Source organism: Molothrus aeneus, chromosome 3 (genome assembly GCF_037042795.1).
Source record: "Molothrus aeneus isolate 106 chromosome 3, BPBGC_Maene_1.0, whole genome shotgun sequence".
NCBI classification, from domain to species: Eukaryota; Metazoa; Chordata; class Aves; order Passeriformes; family Icteridae; genus Molothrus; species Molothrus aeneus.
Genome location: NC_089648.1, coordinates 62356403 through 62375446, shown reverse-complemented (window position 1 = coordinate 62375446; position 19044 = coordinate 62356403). Strand labels below are relative to the sequence as shown.

At 38.3% G+C, this 19044-nt stretch overlaps 1 protein-coding gene across 4 annotated transcripts in view; it reads left to right on the top strand.

Moving 5' to 3' along the window:
- PKIB (cAMP-dependent protein kinase inhibitor beta) overlaps positions 1-17013 on the top strand; it is a 54249-nt gene extending 37236 nt beyond the window's left edge. For all 4 annotated transcript variants that reach the window (XM_066545779.1, XM_066545778.1, XM_066545780.1 and 1 more), the window contains exons 2-3: positions 12317-12491; positions 16151-17013. In XM_066545779.1, the coding sequence (XP_066401876.1) occupies positions 12344-12491; positions 16151-16236 (234 nt within the window). In that variant the 5' untranslated portion in view covers positions 12317-12343 and the 3' untranslated portion in view covers positions 16237-17013. The remainder of the gene's footprint in view (positions 1-12316; positions 12492-16150) is intronic.
- The last annotated feature ends 2031 nt before the right edge of the window (positions 17014-19044 follow it).

Here is a 19044-nt window from a genome sequence, read left to right as displayed (position 1 = left end):
TAATGTTGTTTGTATGACAAATAGGAACGAGACTTGATTGCTTGTTTATATTTTGGTTTTCATTCCTTCACTTTCCTTAAGACCATGAGAGCCCATGGGTCAATGGCCCATACAAATTAAGAAAGTTTAAAAAAGGTTCTGTGTATCATGGTATCCCAGCTTAAGGGTCCAGCCATACTTAGAATCATTCACAAGGAATAGTTTGGGTTGGGAGGGATCTTGAGGGGTCATTTACTCCAACCCCCTTGCCAATGGCAGGGACACCAGCAACAAGATCAGGTTGTTCAGAGCCCCATCCAACCTGAACTTGAAAGTTTTGAGTGATGGGGCATCCACAATCTCTCTGAGAAACCTGTGCCAGTGTTTTACCACCTCCTGTAAAAAAACTCTTCTTATGTCTAATCTAAATCAATTTCCTTCAGTTTAAAATATCTCTTGTCCTGTCACAACAGGCCCTGCTAGAAGCTTTTATTCTAGGTCCCCTTTCAGTACAAAAAGTGAATATTTCACTCAAATAATTTATAAAAAGCACACTTTAACCTTCTACTTTTAAATCATCCTATATGTACTGGTGATTTCCATAGCCTCCTTATCAATTGAGATATAAATACACCTTTTTTTGGTCCCTATTTAAAGCACTTAATCCAGGTGTTTCAATAGCTGGGCATGTTTACTGAAGGATCATTTATCAAAATGGAAAGGGTTCTTTGAAAGCCATCTGCCTTAATTAGAGATAATTTTAATTGAATTAATTTAAAATACATTAATTCAACTGTGTGGAAATGACCTGCCTGCCAGTCTCATACATGCCCTGGAAAGGTCTGTTCTGTGGTTCTTGTTCTTGAAAAACAGATAGGCTATAATAATTGGAGGTAGGGATTTGCTTTTATGACTTAGATTTTGTGAGACAATAATTTTTCTCAATTGCCAAGTAAGCTTGCTGAGACCATAAAATAATTTCCTTAGCATTTTAGTAGAATTTTGATTGAAATATGTCTTCTTTTTATGAAAAAGGGTCTATAACTGTGAAGCCCTAAGATAGGAAGGCTGGTTTAGTGTCCCAGGCTAAGGTCATTAGAGCGTAATAGAGATGATTCATATGTTAATAAAATAGAAGTATATTGAAAGGCTAAAGAAATTAAACCAAATTAATCCCATATGTATTTTACTGACTTGTTTAGGCTTGTAGCTACTATGAATTTTACCTATTAGACCTATTCTCCTAAGAAAAAGAGACACTGAAACAGCATGAAAGTCAGGGAGGTTTATAAATTGCTGTGATCGATGATATCCTTTCAGCAGAGATGCAGAGGAAACAGAATCATCTAAAAGTAGGAAGGGGGAAGCAAGTAGAGCACTGCAGATAAACCCTTCACCTGAAGTGTAAAATTAATCCAAAATAAGTTCTAAGGGAAAAATTCTTAATGTGCATTATGGATAATCATATAGCCTATTTCTTTCCTTCATTACTCCTCAAGAGATTGTGGAATTGTGGATTTTTGATTTATTTAATTTCTTTCATTGGTGATACTCAGTGGATCGGTACTTAGCTGGCTTATTTCCAGAAAATTTAAGAGTAAGATGCTCTCAAATACTTATGCCCCTGTATTCCTTATTCTGTGGAAAAAGCTTTTCCCTCAGTCTGAACCTTCTGGCAGAGGATTAAATCTGAGGGTTTTGTTATTCTGATCCTTTGTGCCTGTGGGTGTAAATACCCTGTGGTCTCTGACCATGGTGCAGTCACAGATTTTCTGGTGCACAGGTAACCAGAGATGGTATCATCAGGTGTCCTATCCCCTGGAGATAACTCTAATCACCAAATCTGAGTGGGACAAATCTGACTCAGTGATCTGCTCTTGAATGTCAAAGCACTCATTCCTAGTACTGTGTCCTGGCTGTATTATCAAATTTCCGTGGAAGCAACACAAGCCTTGCAATTAGGTGAAATATGTGGGGAGCTGCAGGGTCAAATTGTAAACCTGTGCTATCAGGATATGTCTCAGTGAATTGTAATTGATTGAATTTATTTTTTTACTTGCAATTTAAAGTCTATTGTAAATATAATTGAGAAAGTCTTGTGAATCAAGGTCGTTTTCTAACTTAAATTATAAGCCTAAAAGAAGATGGATTTCTCAAATCGCAGTCTATTTTCTTGGTGAGTCACCATGAGAGGGGGCAAATTTTCCTAGCTGTAATTTCATTAAAATCAGTAAATAGGACCACTGCGAAGATTGAACAGGTAAACTGTGACCTCAGTGAAATTGTATTAGAGCAAGCATGATGTATGCTGGAGAATGAAATTAAAAGAAGGATTATTCATTGAATTTTGAAGAAATACTGTTTCTGAAGAAAAAAAAATGCTAAAGCATAAATATAGTATAAATGGAACATACCGAGCAAGGAACTGAGGGTCCTCATTTAAAATGCAATTGTTGAAGACAGTGCAGCAAAGTCATATAACTTTTCAAAATGTATCCATATGTCCTATTGATTTTTCATCTTTGTGAGTGTTAAAGTGACTGACATGTCAAGGAGAGCAGAAGGAAACTTAAGCAACTCATTAAAGGTTGTTTCAGGGCACCAGGTTGACTTGCAGTTGGAGGTTAGCTCCATTCTCCTTGTATTAGACTTCACTTCCCAAATGGCTGTTTCCTGCCTGGGCTCACTTTAACAGTCACCAGATTAAATCTGAAAAACACAGGTTTTTTTTCAGATGTTGGTTCATCTTCCCCCGAGGACAAATTGAACCAGAATGATTTTGCAGAATTTTGCAGCACCTGTGGTGGTCTAAGACAAAATTCTTAGGGAAAGAAATTATCTTTTATTAGTTAGAAAAAATTAATTGGAAAAACCTTTGGGTAGACCAGTAGAGATAGCTTTATAGAATTATCCTGCAATAGTTCACTTATATAAGCAAAATCAAAGACATTTTACTGTCCTTGAACTGAGTTAATAAAATAATATTTTATTAACTATTTAAACATTTACTGAATTGAGCAAATATTATTTTCTTTCCACCATCCTATACAGTGAAGAATGCCAAATGAGGTTTTTTGGATTGGATTTCCAGGAGTACTCTTGGATGAGCCAGTAGAATAGTTCAGGAAGCCCAGATCATTTGAGGAGTATGAGACACAATTGAAGTGAGAAATAGATGAATAATTTTGGGGGAAATAGTTATGCAGAGCTTCATGGCAAAAGCAAAGAGCACTGAGACTCCAAGAACCATGTTTGAGAGAAGTGTTAGGCTGATGTTTGCAAGATATCTGAGTGGCTCTCAGACTGATACTTGCTGAAAAGGGTGGTAGAGATATTCCCATCAACAATAAGCACTACCGAAATAGCTGAAGTTGTCAACTGCTTTACCTGTCAGGCAGAATAATAAAAAACTTGGAGTGTTAGAATTACAGACTTGCTTATGACAAAGACAAGCAGGCTTTCTTGCAGCTTTCTATGGTAAAGAAAATGAAATTAGCCTTTTTTAGTATGTTAGTACTTTTACTACTCAATAAAGAATAGATTTAAGCTTACTTTGTTTTAAATGCTGTTTCCAGTCCTCTGTGAGTAAGTAGCAATTTAATACTAAGTTTCACTTCATTTTTGTTGGTTTGGTTTGTGATGGAATTTTTGCTGTGGTTTTTTTTTTTTTTTGGTTGGTTGGTTTTTTTGGTTTTTGTTTTGTTTTGTTTTGTTTGGTTTTTGATTTTTTTTTTTATTAGAACAGAAAGCTATGAGTAATTCTTGTTCTGGAAATTGTAACTCTGCCTTGTGTGTGCTTGCACTATGAAACCAGAGTGCAGAAATTAAAAACTTAAATAGGAAGGTTTTACTCAGGGAAAAGAATGGTGCATGAATTTGGTTGGGCTTTACGTTTTCCAAAGTGTTCATCAGACATAAACTATAAGACAGAGAGTATCCTCTCCTATGCTCAGGTGAAGAAATGCTGGGGGGTGTGACTGCAAAACTGGCTAAACCCAAGTATTTCCACATCAGTCAAGTGAAACTGAGATAAGCAGGGAAGAAGTCCATGAAGAGGATGGGATGGTCTGGTCTGAGCCAGGCTAAAAAAATACAGCTTCTAGGTGTGAAGAAGAAATAATCATACAAATTAAATAAAATTAATCTGGCTTTATATATAATTATAGAATGTTACCTGGCTGTGACAAAATAAAATATCAGCTTTTATTTCCATAGCTAAATCAATAAAGTACTTCTAAGAGCTTGTCCTCGCTTTTTAGTGGAAATGGTCTCGGTCCCATGCTTTGAAGGCTTAGGAGCTTAGCAAGGTGCCTGCAATTCCTGCTTTCTTCCAGTCTGTTACTACCCAACTGCTGGAAAGAAGTGGAAAGAAGCACAAGCTTCTGTCCCTCACCAGTTTCATAATGGAAAGGTAACCCTTTCACCAAACCCACTTCTTCCTCCTAGGGACACTCTGGAGGTCTTAATATGAAATAACAGGAACTTTTCTCCTAGGAATGGTGCTGCCTGCAGGGCAAGAAAATGCACGTCTGTGCAGAAGCTCTTATTGGAGCTGCTTGTTCTTTTGAGGGCTCCAAACAATATCAGTCTGTAAAGGTTGTCACAAATACTACATATTTGGTGGCCAAGGTGTTGTAGCATATGTCAAATTAACACAATAATTTATCCCCCTCAAAAAAATCCTGAGAAGAAAGATCCTTGGTGTAGTAAACACTTTTTTAAGTTAAAAAACTAAACAAACCTGTTATACTTTCACCTAGCTTTTTTGCTGCTAAATGTGGGGTCTCCATTGTGCCCATCTTTCTGCTCATCCTGCACCAGAGCTGGTCTCCTGCAGTGTTCCTCAGAACTGAACAAGCCTCTTCCTCCCATCTTGCTTGCCTTCCCAAGAAACTCCTCACTACTGATTTTGCTCTTCTTCCTCAGTAAAGTTCCAGAGCTCTCCTTTCTTTCCATGTCCCTTTAGCTTCCTGTGTAATTTCTTTGCCTCACACAGACCCTCAGGTTATCTTTCTTCTCTACACAGAAGCACAGTTACGGCTCCCTGTGGTTTTTACTTCTCTGTCAGTCTTGTGCTCCCAGCTTTCAACCCTTTGTACCCACGTGTTGCTACCGGGAAATTCCTCTTGCTCCACAACTCCTCTTCTGTAAGCACTTCCACAAGGACTTCCCTTCCTGGGAGCATACTGTATGTACTGGTACACTCAGATTCACTCTAAGCCAGATGGAAATATCCCTCATTCATGTCAGTAAGATCTCAAGGAGATTTGGGCCTTCCCCAGTGAGAGACTTTGGGTACACAGCCATGTTGGTTACAGCACATATATCCTTTGTTGTTCCATTCCCATATATCTGCTAAATTCTAAATTCATCTTCTCACAAAAGCATTTTACATTTCACTGGGCTGATTCCTTTACTGGAGTGCATTGTGTAAGGGTACTCCAGTATGCCTCAAGCTCTTTGCTTGCCTCAGTTTTCCAAGTGGTTTTGTCGGAATAGTTTTCTTCTACAGAGCTGGCAAGTAAAGAGCCGAATCCCTCGCTGCTTCTAACAAAGAATACAGATTGACATACATACGCTGGTTTATGTAGAAGACTTGTCTGTGTTACAGAAGTGTTTGTGGGATGCGGGGGCAGCAGATGTCAAAGCAGAGGGAAAAACTTATTTGATGCTTCCCTAAGGAATTCCCAGTCAAATGGCTGAGGAGAAAGGAGATTGAAGAGGTTGGGGGATACTCATTTCCTTGTGTGCCTTTGAAAGTGCAAAAGATCATAAATAAAATTGAACTGCAATGTTGTAGTTGCAGGGACTCTTCATGGCAAGATTAGCTGTAAGAATTATTTCTAATTCTGAAATTACTCCTCATATATATGCCTGAAAGTGGGCAAAATTCTCTTGAATTTCAGGCCTGATACAAATTCTAAGAAAGGATTTAGCAGGTTGGAATTGTGTGGCTGAACTCAGAAACTGGTGTGTGCATTTGCAACAGGAAATGAAAACTCTGTGGGGATGAATGGACTAAATATAAGAGGAAGAATTAGGTTGGTCAGTTGATTTGTTACCACTGAGCTTCATTTCTTATTCCATAGTAGGGGATGTGTTTGATTTCTTTCCAGCACAGCCGATGAGTTAGAATTGAATTGTGTTTCCCATGAAGTTGACTAACATTTACGTCTGTCATTGCTCTTGGTCACTCACAGGCATTTGGAAAGTGACATGCTTGGTTGCGTGGTATCGACTGCCTTCAACTAATGTCACTTCATTTATTACTCACTGCAGATAACTTATGATTCAGTTGTCAGTATCATGACCCCTTCTCCTCTCTCCCTTATTTTCTTTCACAAAGAGAAAATTGTGCCATTATTTAGAAGTGCTACTAGTTCCGTAGTGTGTTCTCCTGTGCATCAGAGCACTGTGCATACTCAGGGGTCAAATGCAGCTCACAGTCAAGCTTTCTCCTCTGTACATGTTTGTAGAGGGTGAACTGCACCATTGGTATCTGCACATCCTCCAGAAGCTTAAAGGCAGCAGGATCAATCCTATGTTGCTTTTTTTCCCTCCTTTTTATCCCATGAGTATAATATTGGCTTTATGGAAGTGATCAGAAAATTCAACTGAAAGTTTCAAAGTTCCATTCTGAGGAAAAAAGAGTCCTACAGCTTTGGCTAAATTTTTCAGATTCTGTGCCCTAAAATTATGGACTTCTGAACAAAAGGATTAAGATCTTGGGTATTCATTCGGTACTTCTGAGAGCAGGAAATGGAGGAATGGTGCAATCATGATATCCTGGTCTGACCATTTTGGTATTAAGAAGATCATGTATGGAAGCTGCTTTTGCACACTATTGATAAGGATGTGGCTTCTGGTGCAAGAGTGTAGAGCAGGTCATGTACCCAGAACAGAAGTAAATCATAAGACATCCCAAAAATATCACATCCTATATGGGCTGTAACAGACAGACTGAAACATATGTAGAAGGACATGCTTCTTCACTGTAGATTTACTGAGATGGGATATAAGCAGTTTCCCTGCATAGGAAAACAAAAAATTTTTCTGAGAACATTTTTCTTAGAAAGGCCAACTCTGTACAGGAAACCCAAATCATCTTTTTACAGAAAATAATAAAAAGTACTCTTGTTTCTAGTTTAGTGATACATTAAAAAACCTGAAAAGTAACAAAATACTTCTTTTTCCTTAGTGGATCACTTCTACTATTCATATAGTTAGCTATATTGCTTCTGCATACCCAGAAATGTGTGATTTCTTGTCCTAAGCCCTAAATAAAATCGAGACCCCTGTGTTTGGATATATATATATATATGGTAAAGATGTTTTGGTAAAGAACACTTGCTTATCTTTCTGTGTGCTTCCCAGCAGTAGGGTTGCCAGTGTGTAACAAATGTTCCTGATGTGAAAAATCACATAAGAGAAATTTTTCTCACAAAATTTATGCAAGTGCCCAAGTTACTCTTAGTCATCATCATAATCTCTAGGCTGTCTTCCTTAAAAGCATGGATGTTCCTAGGTGTTTTTTTTCCTTTTCTGTGGTCCAGAAATGCCTCAGGATAAAGCATAATGATTACGTGAGCATGTATAATGAGAATGTTCCTATTTTGAGACCTTTGGTAAGAGAAGACAAAGACATGAGGATGCAGCTGCAGCAGAAGTGGATGAAAGCATGGCAACTGCATAGCAAGAAGACGTGGTTTTCATCTCAGTTGCACAGAGGGAAGCACTTCATTCAATATGTTTTCTGTTCTCCTTACTTAGAAAGTTTTGAACCTACAGGCTTCTGGGGTAGAGGTACACAGAGAACACTCATTACAAGTAAATAAAGACAAACTAAACACCACTTGAAGGACTAAAGTTTTTTCTGAATATATTAAGATGCTGAAATGCATCTCACAGTGAGAGACCCACAAGACACAGAATCAGTCAGTCTGGTTCTGAAAGTACTACTTGGCTATTGAATTTTTCATCTGTTTTGTGAGAGGATTTCATGCTTTCCATTTTTTTTTCTGCTAAAGGGCACTCACAACAAACAGTGTTTGGGAAATGTAGCTTTCTCTGATAGCACAGGCAGAGACTATTCATAAGTTTTTGACAAAAGTGCCTGAATAGCAAGGAGTAATGTGTTTGGTCTTTCAGGCTCCTGCATGGAGTGGAGTTGCCACAGTGCCAATGCTGGGAACCTTTTGATATTTATTGAGGAATAGTTTGTCCTTCCAAGCAGAACAAATCTGGTGTTTTGTGTGTGTTAGACAGTAGAAAGATCGGAAGCAAAATTAGGTTTCACAAATACTTAAGGTGGTGATTTATCTATTTTCGAACAGATAAGAGTGAGGAACACTGACATTAAATGTTGACTGTGGCACCTGCTCACAACTGAGCACCCTGAAGCATTATTTCCCTCAACACAAATTGTTTCAGGAGAATTATTTGTTCTTTTCCTGTCATTTATTTAAAGAAATTCTCACCAGATTCTGAATCATTTCCCTGCAAAGGGATGGCTATGCTGTCAGCAAAAGAAGACTCAAAGACTAACAAACTAGCTGTCTTTTAGAGAAAATGCCACTGGTAGTTTACTTGCCATTGTTTTGTCTGGGGACATTTACCTGAATATCTGATAGATCATTAATTGGGTTTTGCTTTTGGCTGTAGTCAGTTTTCACAAGCAGAGCATTTCCTTCCCCCATGCACACCTGGGTAGTCGGTTGTGCATTCTGGGTGATCCTGCGGGCATTTCAGAGCCACATATGAGAGGATTAATACTCTCAAAACCTCCTTAACACTGTCTTGGCCCAACAATGACCTGCAAAGTTAGTCCTGGTGATGGAGTGCTAGCTGGGATGCCAGCCATAGCCTTCAGTCTCCTAACTGGTAGATGAGCCCTTCTGGGACGTGCACCTGCCTTCCTACTATTGACCCTCTGCAGACAGCCTCCATCCCTGCCCAGTTTCCTTATACTTTTGGGTAGACTGGGCTTTCGTTACAGCAAAAAGGGAACTGGCATAATACAGAACTTTGTGATTTGGAAATCTGGCACTGTTCTTTTGGAACTGTGCTCCATTAGTCTGGTGAGCAGTCACACAGGAGAAAAATGACAACAGTAATTTGGAAACTTGGAGAAGCAACTGCACACAAGCATTGGCAACATGGCAACATTATCTTTGTCTTGGATAAGGCTGGAGCAAAATGGGTTCAGTGAAGCAGAAGAAGATGCTGGCAGCAGGAGGAGGAGGAATGGATTTGAGAAAAATAGATGCTGTGCACACTGTAATTGTTGTTTACTCTGTGAAGAGGCATGAATAATACTGTGCTTAACAGATGCAAGGAGATGCCAGAAAGGTAGATATTTTCCAATGAATGTCTTAAAAAATGTAAAGGTAGAAACAGATGAAGAGCAGAGAAATTCTGTATACTTATTTGGATGTAGGCCTTAGAAAACACTGATAAAAGAGAGCCTCAGAAATGAAATTAAAGAAATCCCTTAGAACATTAATGAACAAAATGACATTTCTCTCAAGTATAGCTGCAAACTACTTTGAATAATGTCTGTCATATGTTGGGAGTTGAGCTTAAGTTTTTGGTTATATTGACCTATAAATGGACTTACATTTTGTAATGTCAATTCTAAGCCTCTTGGGGTCCCTCATCTTTCAAATGTATTTCGAGAACATGCTGTGCTAGTGCAGTGTAGATAGAAAAAAACAAAGGTAAAAACCCTTAATGGTAAATGTTATGTATATAAAGGATGTATTTTTAGATAACTAAATTTTAATTATGGCCACCAGATGGATGGATAATGATCAGCTGATTTTCTGTCTGACAGATGTTCTAGATTTGTCCAGATTTGCATACTTTTTTATTCAAGTAGATAAATCAAAATTCACTTATGTGGGGGCACGTCAGACTGTGTCCTTCGTAATTTTCCTGGGTTGTCTAGTATTATGCACTAAAGGGAGATTACATCAGAGGGGAAAGAGATGTGCTGGAGAGGAAAGGGAGGGCTTTGAAACAAGTGCAGAAGTGCAAACTGTACTGCAGACTGTACTGCAGAAGAGAGTAGCTTCATATGGCATGAGTTGTAGACCAGATTTTCTCCATTTAAAAAGTAATAATTTAGGGCCCAAAACATCCATGCAAGACCGAAAAGTGGGGAGATGAAAAGTCCCAAGGCAGAGAAAGTGTGTTTTGATGTTAATGTCATCCTGTAGGTCTTACTGAACAGCAGCCTACTCACAACAGTACTTTTGGCTCCACCATATTAATTAAATGAAATTCATTATGAAATGAAATGGGCAGGAAATGCAAGCATGCTGATATTTTGGCATTGAGAGTAATTTTGACAATTTTACTAAACAAAAGGAGACCCCAAACATTTTCTGTTCTGGAGTGTAATTTACAGTCTCTTTACTTTCTGTGGTGAGCATATGAGGAAAAGGATTTAGGACACCTAGAGTTTAATAAATATGAATATCCACAAAAGCCATGAGACTGTGTATATAATCATGGATTCGTTCTCCTTCTTTTCATATTTTGTGCCAAGTGCTGATCTCACACTCTGATAGTATAATGCTAAATCTAACTGAGAATGTCAAGGCATGTTTGACCATTGGACTGGATCATCTTAAAGGTCTCTTCCAACCTTGATGACTCCATGATTTTTACTTGCTTTCTGAAAAATGTCATTCTTGAATGCCCATGTATAGCTTCTACATTTTGCCACTGATGGAAAAGTTTCATTTGGATTTTACCTGTTTTTCTGCAGAGCAGGAACCTTCTGCTAAATTTCCAGGTGAGACCTTGCCCTTAGTGCCCTTGGTTAAAGCAAGCAGTTTACTTGCATGTTCAGGTTGCCTCTTAGACTTAGCGGTCCTACTTGTGCCTTTGTTTCTTGTCAAGAAGGATTCATTTCTTCTATTACAAGTTACTTAGAGATATAAAGAAAATTAAGAACATTTCTTCTTGGTTTTGGATTGATGAAAGACACTTTGATGGAGAAAAGAAAGTATTAGAAATGGCAGGTTATTGTCAGTAATCTAAGTTCTGCCTTTCCTTCCTGCACATCAGAGCAAGTAATGTTTGATAACTATTTGTATAATTTTTTCTATCCATGAAATGAAAGCAATAATATTTTCCAAGCATGGCAGAATTTTAAAAGGGGGACTGTGATGCTCTGCTTCTTTTATGATCAACACTAACATGATTGACACTTTCCATATCCAGTTCTTAGTCTAAATACAGCCAGTTGTCAACCACAAGCTGACAGCCTTCAGTCAGATTGGTCTCCAGTACCATCTGTATCCCTTCCCACACAAAATGTTGACCATATTTACACAGAGACAACATTCCTGCTCCCACATTGCAAACAAAATTTCATTCATATAGAACAAGTAACTATTGTTTTGAATGGAGTAATGGATACCTAATTATTATAAATTGGTCTGTTAATTATCACATTATTGTGTAAATTGATTACATTATACCCTTTTGGGACTGCTAAGGGCAGTTTTCACACTCTTTGTGCCACTTGCAGCCAAGTATCCTTCTGGTCTAGGTGTTCACACTTCATCTGTTGATAGTGACCATGCAAACATCTCCGAACCTGATTGAAAGCCCATTGTAATCCTCAGTTTTCCCATTCTGCTCAATGGGCTTTGAGACAGGGATTGCAGGAGCAGAATACAGTTGGTTTCATTATTTCCAGGATTCAGTTATTTATTAGATAGAAGTCACATGCTCAAGTGAAGGTTAAACCAGGCTAACAAGCAGCAGAGGAAAACAAGTGGTTTGATATGTGAAGGATAAAGAAATTCTACAAAGAGTTTCATTTTGTGCTTTGAGAGGTCATTTTATGTAGTTTGCGTCTTTGTGAAATGAGTTTCTTCTAACAAGATTCTAAATAAGAATCTGAACAAGATTCATAATAAGGAAAACATGCTTTACTTCACACAGACTGTATGACAACAGAGTTTTAGTTTCTTCCAGGTGGTTGTATGGCAAAACGCTTAAAAGAAGGGAATAGGTCACAGTAAAAGGACGTCGAGATGGCTGGCAGAAACAGCTGTTGCTGACCCTATTCACAGTTTTCTTGTTGGTGCAGAGTTGTTTATTGTGCTAGTCTGATGTGCAAATGGCACGGTAATGACATGCACAGACACTCTTGTATCCTCTTCAGGGGAAGAAATAAAGCTTAAACACTCAGTATTGAAATGTATTGTTTTTAATAACAAAAGAACCATTGGGCAAAGCCTCTGGCTATTGGACCATTGAGCAGGTGATTAGCATCCATCAGGCTACAGCTGTTTTCTCCTTCTGTTTGTTACATATGCAGATGTTGCTATGAGGAAAGGAGTCAGCAATGACTGATGTAGAGCCTGTGGTCACAGATTTTGCCTCATCAGGACGGTCAGGCCGCCGAAACGCCTTACCAGATATCCTGGGCTCTCCTGCTGGTGCTGGGACTTCAGACCTGCCACACAAACTGGCTGAGCTCTCTGTTTCAGAAGGTAATGGCTAGGCATTCAGAAAAGGACATTTATATGAAGTCATCCTTTGCTTTTTTTTAAGACTTCCACCACCGTGCAGTTTTGTTACCAATACTACTATTCCTTTCATCATTTAGAATTAAATTCAGCCTTCCAAAGCAGTTATCACCTGTGCCTCCAGATGAGACAAGTTAATATTAACCCATATCCATCCACAGATCCAGTGTTAGCAGCTTTAGGGAAACAGCTCAATGCTGGGAACTGAATTCCAGTTCCCTTAAGGGTGAGAAAACACAGTTGTGTGTCCGGGCAACTTGGAAAACACGTGACTCCAGCTATAAATTCCAGTGTACTACTGCACTGAGATAACTTTGCATAAGACAGCAGAGCTGTGCTGTTGGTACAACGACAGCTCTCAGAATATACAGGCATATACATTAAGAGTAGTGTTTATAGTATTTTACTCCTGCTTAGCAGGCTTTCAACTTTGCTGTCTGAGACCAGTGTCCTGTTTTGCCATGTCCTCTAATTTGATAAGGTGCTCTGTTGATATAGCACAGGTCTAAATCAACACCAGCTTTGTGAGTTCTTTTTACTTTCAGAGTAACTTCGGATGAATTTTTAGAAAAATTCTGATTTCTAATGCCTAAGAAACAAAAAATATGGACTGGCCCTAAGCATGGTCTGTTCCTATTTTTTTTAATCTGAATCAGAATTTTTTTCAGAAAACCTTTTCTTCTCATGCCCATCACTGTTGCTGTTGTGGTGCCACCACAACAGATGGTCCCATATCCAGGAGCAGTGATGGTATGAGAGCAGCAAAGGGGAAAGCAAGCCTGTGCTAAGGTGCAAACAGTCCATGAATCTGAAGTAGATCATTAAAGAGATTCCTAGTCTCCAGGGTTGCATATCCTCCTTTTACAATGCCCAGAGAAATTACAGGATGCTAGGTGGACAGCCTCCTAAAGCACTGTAAAGGCCAGGAAGAAGGATTTATTTGATCTCAAGTTGTTATTTTGGTGATTTAATTTATAGTCATGTGTTGATGGTTCTGTAGTCTAAACCCCACATGGGCCTATCTACTGCTGAGCATGGAGGAAGAACATTTCTTGGAGGAGTGAGAAAGGTGGAATGACCATATCCTGACTTGAACCAGAAGAAGTGAGGAAAATAAGAATCTAAATGGATTCTGGGAGAAGGTACTATTTTGTCTTGAGGAAACATTTTTTCCTATAAACATGAAAATTATGTCCCTGCAAAACAAACAGGAAAGAGTGCAAAGTCTTTTAATAAGAAAACTTATTGCATGGCATAAGATAAATATCTAGCCCTCCAGATGACACAATAGTCCTCCTCTCCTGGTCTCCATCCAATTCATTAAGAAGAAGAAATGAAACACAACTATGTTAGTTTTAGCAAAATGTACTGATGCTTTCTTAGAAATACAGGACCAGCACTGCGAGGATTTGAAGAACAATTAAGAACCTGGAATTGTCCTTGGCTTTTGTCATTGACATGTGCCAGGGCATTTGGAAGGCAGCATATTCTGTTATCAGCAGTTTACAGTAGTGATAAGAAGTGAGTACAGAATGCAGTTAGGTCCACTCTGACAGCTTGGGTGCTTTCTGGGGATAGGAAATCCACAAGTATGAGATGGGAATTTCAGCTTCATTGTGTTGTAAGTTAAAGTTTTGATGAGACAGCAAGCAAACTAAGGAGAATTCATCAAAATGGAGAGACAGTTTTGAAGTTCAAATGTGGTGGCAGGGAAACAGTTTGTGAAACATTTGGGACTCTAACAGGCATTTCTTTTGTCTATTTCTGACTTTAACAATAAGTAGTTTAAAAAGGAAAGTCATTTGCAGCTCCAAACAAAGAAATTAGATAAATGAGAGAAGTGGAGAAGATGGAACATGTGGCTATATAAAGTATGCCCTATTTTGTTGCTACTCTCAAATTCAGATTCAGTGAAGATTATGGGAAATGGTGATGAGGACTCTCCATCTTGTTTCAAATTTAGCTAATGTTCATTGGATCATACATTTCCTCTTTCTAAAATGCTGTCAGCTACTGTGAAAAGTCAGGAACAGGATGTGCTAATACTTGCTGGTTTAGAAGAGAAAAGAGACTTTGCTCTATTTTTTTTTTTTGAATACACAAGGACCATACCTGTATGATGTAAATATCTATGTGCTCTGTAAGCCACATAGAGTTGACATTCTTGTGACATGAACAGAAGATATCCTGGCACCAGCTATTTATCTTGGAGCCTAACTCTGAAATGCAGACCATCTGTATCATATCTGATCCTCCTTTGGTGGTGTGTAAGTTTTGGAGTGCTGAGACTTTCTACAGGCGGTCTGGAACCACGTTGAATAGTTGATAGGTGTCACTGGTGATCCAAAGAGGAGGCTGCAAGAAGTTTGAGAGCAAGAAGCTATACTGGTCTTCCACATTTGGTAACCTGTGTTAGGGCACCATTCTGCCAATAACACTCAGCAGCTCAACTAGCACCTATTGCACTCCAAAGTGCCACCAAGTATGAGGTTAGATTTCCTCTAACAAACTGTTTTCCTCTGCCCTGTCTGAAAGACTCCACTGATATTAGATGTCCAGCCTGCACAGAAAAAGCCAAGAGAGGATATTACTCTGTCTCCCTTTCCATAACAGTGGTGTGCTGCATAAGGCTGGAGGGTGTCAAGTAACTCAGTTCTTTATTGCTATAGAACTCCAAAGCCTCTGAATCTCTGAGCAGACTTAAAACATCAAGTAGTTTCTATCAAGGGCTTTAGCTGATGAATTGTGTACAGCATTATATATTTGCTGTAATATGTAGAGACCAAGATATATAACTTTTTTGGGTGTTTTTGATATTTTATGGCAAGTGAGAAAATGTACCCCTTAGATTATGACTGTGGAGGAGATGGAGGAGTATAAAGTGGAGGACTGTACAGCCAGATGTGCTGAGCAGGCCTCTCCTTGTTCCCAAAAGCTATGGACTGCCATAGGTTTGGGTATGCTATTGCCACTGGTGCTACCATGTGGGGCTTGAAGGTAATGTGAAAATTATTATTATGGTTTGCAAGGAAACCAAGGCAAGAGGAGTTTCTGCTTCTCAGTGAGTAAACTTGATCAAAAGAAACAGCATGGAACAGTACATATAATGACTGGGGAGCTTTTATTTATACCAGTCACGCAAGCATTCTACTCTAATCTGTGGAAAAGTGAACTTCCACCTCAGAGTAACAAAAAATCTTGGGAAGACAGGGTAAATTCACATAGGTATTTCTTGTCAGAGAAGGTCAGACAGAACACTGGCATGTCCATAAACTGAAATATTATCTACCTGAGACCACACAGTGCTCAAAGGAATGTGATGTTTTAATTTGATTTTGGAAATTACCCCCCCTAAAAAAATAACAGTAATACAAAGTCATTTCCAATCTACTTTTTACAGACAAATGCAGATTGATCAGCCTGTGCAAGAAGTGGGAAAATCAACACCATCAGATGCCTCTCAAAGTTAATCTCTTGAGTTAATCTCTCTTTCTAAAGCACCCATGACTGTGGTAGTAAAGAGCCAGTCCAAACAGAGATGATCAGTGAATCCAAATAAAAACACATTAAAAAAAACTGTGAGAATGTGCATGGTATAAATGTTTAACTCTATCTCTGTTTAGATGCAGGAGCAGAGGGTGGAGAAGTGTCATCATCCAAAGCCTTGCTGGAAAGTCAAGAGGCAGAAGGAAAACGCAATGATTCCTAACACCTAAGGACTCCTGGGTTAATGAATCCCATCAACAGACTTCCCAGTTTCCCTGTGTCACCCCTTATGAAGTGTGGTAGCAACTTTAGCAGCACAGACATGACTTGCCAACACACTTGTACCTAGATGATTATGTGGATGGCATACAGTTCTTTCCACTGTCGTCATCCTAAAGCAATGTTCTACATATCCAAATAGAAAGAAAACTAAAGAATGTATCTATCTCTTGTTTTCAGTTCTCTCTAGTTTTGGTTATAGCATTCATCCTAACTAATCTTCTTTGACAGTTCCAATTAATATACCTACCAGGAACTAATCATTATTTCAAAATAAAAATTCTGTTTCTTAATTTCCCAAACCAGTTTCTTTCTCTCTGGCACAGAGAAGTGTTCACTCCCCACAAAGAGATATTAAGTATATATTAGATTACAGACATTATCTGTAATTTATCTCCTGAGATTTTTGTTCTCATTTGACATATGTAGATGGGTGTGAGAAAAAAATTAATTACATAAAATAAAATTTTCTCCTACTCCTGTCGCCAGAAGGTTTTATGAACTACATAAACTTCAGTGTTTGTTTTCAGATTCTCCTTACCTCTGATTATGGCAAATTATTTCAGTTCTCCCACTCTTAGCAATCTCGCCACTTTGGCCATTCATTTTCATGCTGAATATTGTAGCTTTCATGTGTACCTAAAGTAAAGTAGGTATGTTTGTATATGATGAAAACTGTTTAATCTCACTGTGGAAATAAATATCTATAATCTTTTCTGTCTTCAGTTGATTTCTTAATGTTCCTCCTGTAGGACAATATCTAAAACCAAATAATTAATACTTCTTTTATTTCATCTGTATTTTGCTTTCTTGTCTGCTGACAGTGAAAAAATGTTTCAATCATTGTGATTTTCACAAAAATTTTAGGCAAAGTTTTTTCTCTACTGAAAGGACTTGTTTTGTTTTGGCAGCCATACTCTTGAAAATACTTGGCATTCATTCCCTTGTTGTAGGAGATTTAAGATTCAGGTACAAACATGAACCTCCACGATTCCTCAAGCAGCAGCCACTTACGTACAGCATGAAAACAGCAGAAGCATCTCTGATAGGTACATCCCACATGTGACTGGTATTCCATCTATGAAATATTTGTGTAATCTAAACCTGGCAGAGAGCTTGTAAGGCACAACTTTCATTCCTACTGTGCATTTACTCATACCCTGGCTTTTTGGGACCATTCAACAAAGGATCCAGTTTAATTCAACTGAACTGACAATTAGTTCCCTCCTCTTAAACCTGTTTTCATTTAACAAGTGTAACATCCCAATTTTTTTTTTCCAATTTTGAAAGGTAAAATAACCTATTCCACTGGATCAAAACAGGTTGCTTAAGAAAGGGTGAGAGTGAACTAGCTGATACTAGAGCACCAGAGCTGAAAACCACAGTGGAGAGGGACTACGAGATAACTGTATTTGTGGTACACACTCTTCTTCTGGGTTGTAGTCCCATTCTCCTGTACCAGCCTCCTTTACAGCATGACAGTACATAAAAATGGTAAATTAGAGGAAGCTGTGGTGATCCCATCAATATCAAGATTATGAGTATCACTGAAACATAAGTCCTTATATGCTTTGCTCTTTGGGTCATGGCATATATCAAATTCTGCACTTCCTTCACACTTACAGCACTGGATAAATTTAGTTTCTTCTCTGATACAACAGACATTGAAATTTGGGTTACAGGAATAGATACTTCAGGTACTTTGTTAATCTAAGCTAGTTTGAAGTTGTTGCTATAAAAACACTAATTATGAACCAGCTGAATTTAGCAAATTATTCATGTGCTAAATTCTATGTAAAAAAATCCCCAATCTATAGCTATATACATAAAAGGCATTAACTGCTCACAAATGCAAGTTGTCATCTTATTGCAGGGGTTCCATACTGTTGTCTACTTACCGCAAAAATTTTATACCTTCTTCATAGTTCTTGTGGGCAGCTCCTCAGAGCACTGACTCTTTCTTCTTCACAAAGTAGCCAACTGACTCTAGTTCCCTTCTGAAGGGGCCAACCCACTCTTTTATAGCACTCTTCTTCTCACTGGGTACAGCTGTGGCCTGTTAAAGTCAGGCCTGTTTCTAATATTTGATAATTGGCCCAGCTGCAACTCCTTAGTAGTAAGATTACTTTCTACACTATCCTTATTTTCTTATATTCTATCCCCCTACAAATGTATAATTTATAACTAGTCAAGAATGCTTGACACCTGGGGGAATTTATTGTAAGCACTCAGGTGTTTACTTTGTACTTGAGCTAAATAAACCTGCCTTTGAAAATATGTTGCATATAAAAAAGATTTTTAACAGCAAATTTGAAAAAATGCAGTAGTAAAAATTAAAATTTAAAATGGAATTTAATTAAAAGCAGGATGAACATTTTTAAAAGATCTGTAATATGTTATGTGTGTATTATCTAACTGCAAATTAACCAAGTTACAAATACAGAAATGCTTCTTTGCCATGTGCATGTACGGTTTGTGTCTAAACAAGTATTAGTCTAGACTGCATGAGAGATCTCTTTTCTAGTTAGTTGTAGCAATAAGAATATTAAGTAATGCCTGGATTTTACCAAATTTCTCTAGTTATGAGCCAAATGCATATTTCTGACCACTATAAACTGACTCACAAACTGACTGATGTAGAAGACATTGTACTGTATGAACTTTGGTCTTCAGAGCAAAGTTTATTAGTTGTGCATGATTCTTGCCTCAGGCAGAAGGGAGCTCACCCCTTTAGGCTGTGTGAGGGGCTTTG